Below are 4,866 nucleotides of genomic sequence, written 5' to 3' on the forward strand. Positions count from 1 at the left end.
GCGTGTGTGTGTGTGTGTGTGTGTGTGTGTGTGTGTGTGTTTGTGTGTGTGTATAGAGAGAGAGGGAGTAACAGGTGGGTGGATGTAGAAGGTTGAAGATGAGTGACAGGATGTGTATGGTAGTGTTTCCTATTTGGCTGACATGAAGGGAGGACAACCAAAAATGAGAACACATTCAACTACCGAAGTCCTGGTAAACTGTGTGTGTGTGTGTGTGTGTGTGTGTGTGTGTGTGTGTGTGTGTGTGTGTGTGTGTGTGCGTGCGTGCGTGCGTGCGTGCGTGCGTGCGTGCGTGCAGGCAGGGGGGCGGGCGCATCATGCAAACCAAAGAGTGGGTTGAGAGAGTACAGTAAATGTCTGCTCATCAACTCTATTGACAGCCATGATTAAGTGAGTGCCAGAGTGCTACTGTGGTATGAAAATGCTGCCTCAGCAGTGAGTGAGGGAACATGACACATTCGGAGATCTGCTGAGGGAAGAGTGGGAGAAGGAGTATGAGGGAAGTTGTGTTGGGAGTTTGAGTGGGAGACATACAACAGAGAGAGAGATTTGCCTCCATTGCAATGTAACAGCTCTGAGAACGCCTAAATGCTATGCCCTTCAAATTATACATTATTTCGTTTTGATAGTATTCCACTTTTGCTTTGGCAATGTTAACATGTGTTTTCTCATGACAATAAAGCCATTTGAATTTAATTGAGACAGAGACAGAGAGAGAGAGAGAGAGAGAGAGAGAGAGAGAGAGAGAGAGAGAGAGAGAGAGAGAGAGAGAGAGAGAGAGAATGGGTTGTGGGTTGAAAGGAAATAAATGGGCTGGGGAGGGGGTTCTGAGACAATAGGCTAACGCTAACCAACTTCCTCCTCCACCTTCCCCAGCAGTGAACCTCAAAAATGTACAATCACCACCTCAGGGCAAACAGATAGGGACCTGACAGGGCCCTCTAATCCAGAGGATAATGACTAGGCTGCATCCAAAACCTGGAAGAGGGTGGGTATACAAACTGTGACAGTAGCCACCCGCCTACCTCATTATCACTTCTGTGCTTTTCTGGCTTTGTCAGAGATCTAGAAGTGACAGCCACCACAACATGGCAGAAGGAGGAGAGACAGACAGACACATGCACACTGAGAGAAAACAAACAAATATCATACCAGTAAGACTCCCTAATCGGGAGATAAGCGACCGTTGGTCGCTTATCTCCACAAATATCACAGCCTCCACCTCTCACGTCATACGGGCAGCCATAGTTACACCTGGAATGTTGAATCTCCATATATGGAGATAACCTACCCATCACACAAAGTCTGACCTCACCAGCCCATACCTGGGCATGGACGACTTATATCACCATATACGGAGATGGCCATATATGGAGATACGATGACATCACAGAGTCCACAGCTGATGATGTGGCGTGATGTCATACAATACACAAACAAGCCCTATATAAAGGGGCAATTCTCACCAGGGAAGAGAGCATTCCCCACTAGCTGAGTATCTTAAGATGGTTGGATGTGATGATAAGCCACAAATAGGCCAAAAGTTTGTTTTACCAATTATCAAGACATACGGGCAGTTGACAGTTTGCCATTGTTACTCATTGAAGTTGAATCTCCATCTGAATCCCTTTTATGCCCATATATGGAGATCCCTGCTCTGAGTATCTGACATCACTAATCCCTTTTATGCCCATATACAGTATGGAGATCCCTAACAGAATCCATTTTATGCCCATATATGGAGATACCTGCTCTGAGTATCTGACATCACTGTGATGTCACCTGTTTATGCCTAAATATGGAGATCCCTGCTCTGAGTATCTGACATCACTGCGATCTCACCTGTGATGTCACAGTGACACATCACCTCAGTATCTGTGATGTCACAGTGACACATCACCTCAGTATCAGGCGTTACACGTATACATTGAGCAGGGCAAAGGTGTGACGTGTGTGACGGACGGACGGACGGACGGACGGACGGACGGACGGCCGGTGGAGGTTTTCATACTAAACTGCGACCTTACGGTCGCAATTACTAGCAAATTTGACAGATATTGGGAAGTATATTCACAGATCTTTAGACAATATGTTATTAGGCTATATTTCATGCCTTCATGGTGAACTAATAGCCTAATACATGGAAAACTGGGGGAAGGGAGTATATTACTACAGCACTACTTGTAGCTACTTAATCTACACTGTGTAGATTCTCTGGGACACTTTTAATTATGTTCTGTTCTGTGTAGACTACACCGAACAGAACATAATTAAAAGTGTCCCAGAGAGATTGAAGAAAACAATCTAGCCCCCAATAGCCAGAGAAAAACGTAATTCAACACAAATACACGAGAAACCCCACAGAACCACGTGCGGGGTAGGAAAGTCACAATACACGTCAATCTCTCCATATTTGGAGTACCGGGACATTTACCTACGACCAAATATGACTGTTCCGCTGTGACGTTGTTCCTTCGGTGGAAAGAACTGGGTGTTACCCTACCCTGAATCCCCGCCCCTGAGACAGCTGTTATGAATGAGAGAAGTGAAACAGTCAATTTAGAACTCTGTCTGAGAGCAGCACTGCAGCATAGTAAGTTCTAAAAAATACAGGCCTAGTGACATTTATAGTGCCAGTTTATTAACTATTATTTCTAAACGAGACCCCAACAGGTAGCCTTAGCCTACGTTTTTTACATTCACATTTACACATCGCTGCCCAGTGCCCACACAGTTTAATTTTATTTCTCAGTTTTTGGAATCCAAACGTTGAAACTATGAGTTTAAACAGTGAACCGCTGGAAATCGCAAGGAATGAACTGGTTCATATTCTTAGGACGCCTCGCGACCACTACACGTCGGGTGGGTGTGTGGTGCTTGACTGCAGGCCCTTTCTATCATTCTCCTGGGCGCACATACGCGAATCAAGAAATGTCAACTGGAACTCAATGCTCCGCCGCAGGTCAAAGAGCTCTGCCGTGTGTTTGGAATGGCTGGTCCCGGACAAGGCCCTCCTAGGAGGGCTGCGCCGTGGGGACTTCTCGCCGGTCGTGGTGGTGGATGAGAAAAGTCGCTGCGTGGGCGAACTGAAGGGCGAAAGCCTGGCCAATATGCTGCTCACCTCGCTTCATAACGAAGTCCTTGGAAACAATGTACAGATCTGTTTTCTACAAGGTAAATTAAAGTTGTGTTGCCTAGAATAACGTTTCTACAGATAGGCTAGTTGTGTGTGTGTGTGTGTGTGTGTGTGTGTGTGTGTGTGTGTGTGTGTGTGTGTGTGTGTGTGTGTGTTGCTTAAACCAAATACAATATATTGGAGCTGAGATACTGTTTAGGCTACAAATCCATAAAAAATGAACCATTCCATTTTTAACCATTAATCACAGTGTAGGGTATAATGGAGGAGGCTTGCCTTCACCATTCAACATTCATTAATATGGTATAATTTATTTCCAGGTGGCTTTGAAGGATTCTCAGAGGCCTATCCAGACATGTGTTACACTTCACCCAGTAGTACCCTTCCTACAATGGAGCAGGAGCCGATGGTAACAGGCCGGACCACACCGCTATATGATCAGGTCAGCATAATTAAGACACAAGGCCACAACATTCAACCAGAAAGACTAACCTACTCTTGTCATGAGAATAATGCCAATGTGAAACTTAACCCCAAAGATATTGTCTTGATCATATGAGATCTTTGCCACATGGCCAATTGTGTGTTGATTGTTTGATACACAGGGGGGTCCAGTGGAGCTGCTTCCCTTCCTGTTTCTGGGCAGTGCCATCCATTCGTCTCGCAGGGAGACCCTGGCAGCGGCAGGCATCACTGCCGTGCTCAATGTGTCCTCGTCCTGTCCCAACCTGTATGAAGGGGAGCTGATGTACCTGAGACTGACTGTGGAGGATAGCCTGGCTGCTGATATTGGAGCCTGCTTTTCAGAGGCCATTTCCTTTATTGGTGAGTACAGTCAGGAGGGGCGTCACAAGGGGGGGGGGGGGGGGAGTGGGACTGAGTTACTAGGGCCCAATGTGGAGGGGCCTTAATTATTTTATACTTTAGCTATTGAAAAATAGCAGATATACAAGCTTGTGAGCTTGTAGATTTGCTATTTTTGAAAAGTCGTGAAAACATGTCGGTGCTGCGTTGTGAGCTTGTATATCTGCTATTTTTCAATAGTAAAAGTACCCAGGGCCCAGAATTTTGTGTGACACCCCTGAGTACAGTATTCCCCTTCAGTCAGCACCGTGTAGCTCTCTGGCACTATGCTGTCTAATAATTGAATGGGGTAAAAGCACACTTGTAGTGACTATGACACTGTGTGACTGAAAACTGTCTTTAGAGCTTCATTTATAATCTCCTCTCTCTATAGAATCTGTGAAAGAACGAGGTGGCCGGGTGTTGGTGCACTGCCAGGCGGGTATCTCGCGCTCTGCCACCATCTGCCTGGCCTACCTCATGCACGCCCAGCGCGTCAGGCTGGACGAGGCGTTTGACTTTGTGAAGCGGCGTCGCCAGGTCATCTCTCCCAATCTTGCATTCATGGGACAGTTGCTACAGTTTGAGACGGATGTTCTCTGTCACGCATGAGGAAGATTTCAACGTTGAACGCCAGATCTGACTAGTCATGGTTTGACTTGATCTGGCCCCAATCGAGACGTCGCTGATTGGTCCAGGTCCTGACCGTGCTTGCTGGGAAACACACAGAACTATACCTGTTTTTTTGTTTGTTTTTTAAGAGATGTTTTTTTATGTTGTGTAAACTAAGACGTAATGGTTGTGCAGGGGCTCAGAGAGACACATACCTATAACGTCTTGCACTTTAGATTCAGAGCAAAGCTGCTCGTTGCTGCTATTACTACACG

General features: G+C 46.2%; 1 protein-coding gene across 1 annotated transcript; it reads left to right on the forward strand.

The window, feature by feature from the left end:
• Positions 1 to 2,777: 2,777 nt before the first annotated feature.
• dusp2 (dual specificity phosphatase 2) lies at positions 2,778 to 4,591 on the forward strand (the record flags this gene model as incomplete). Its single annotated transcript, XM_080738648.1, has 4 exons — positions 2,778 to 3,174; positions 3,457 to 3,578; positions 3,742 to 3,961; positions 4,374 to 4,591. 4 exons carry the CDS (start codon positions 2,778 to 2,780, stop codon positions 4,589 to 4,591), a joined length of 957 nt encoding a protein of 318 aa, XP_080594774.1.
• Between the last annotated feature and the right edge of the window lie 275 nt (positions 4,592 to 4,866).

The sequence above is a fragment of the Nannobrachium achirus genome, assembly GCF_963921795.1.
Source record: "Nannobrachium achirus genome assembly, chromosome: 12".
Taxonomy (NCBI): domain Eukaryota; kingdom Metazoa; phylum Chordata; class Actinopteri; order Myctophiformes; family Myctophidae; genus Nannobrachium; species Nannobrachium achirus.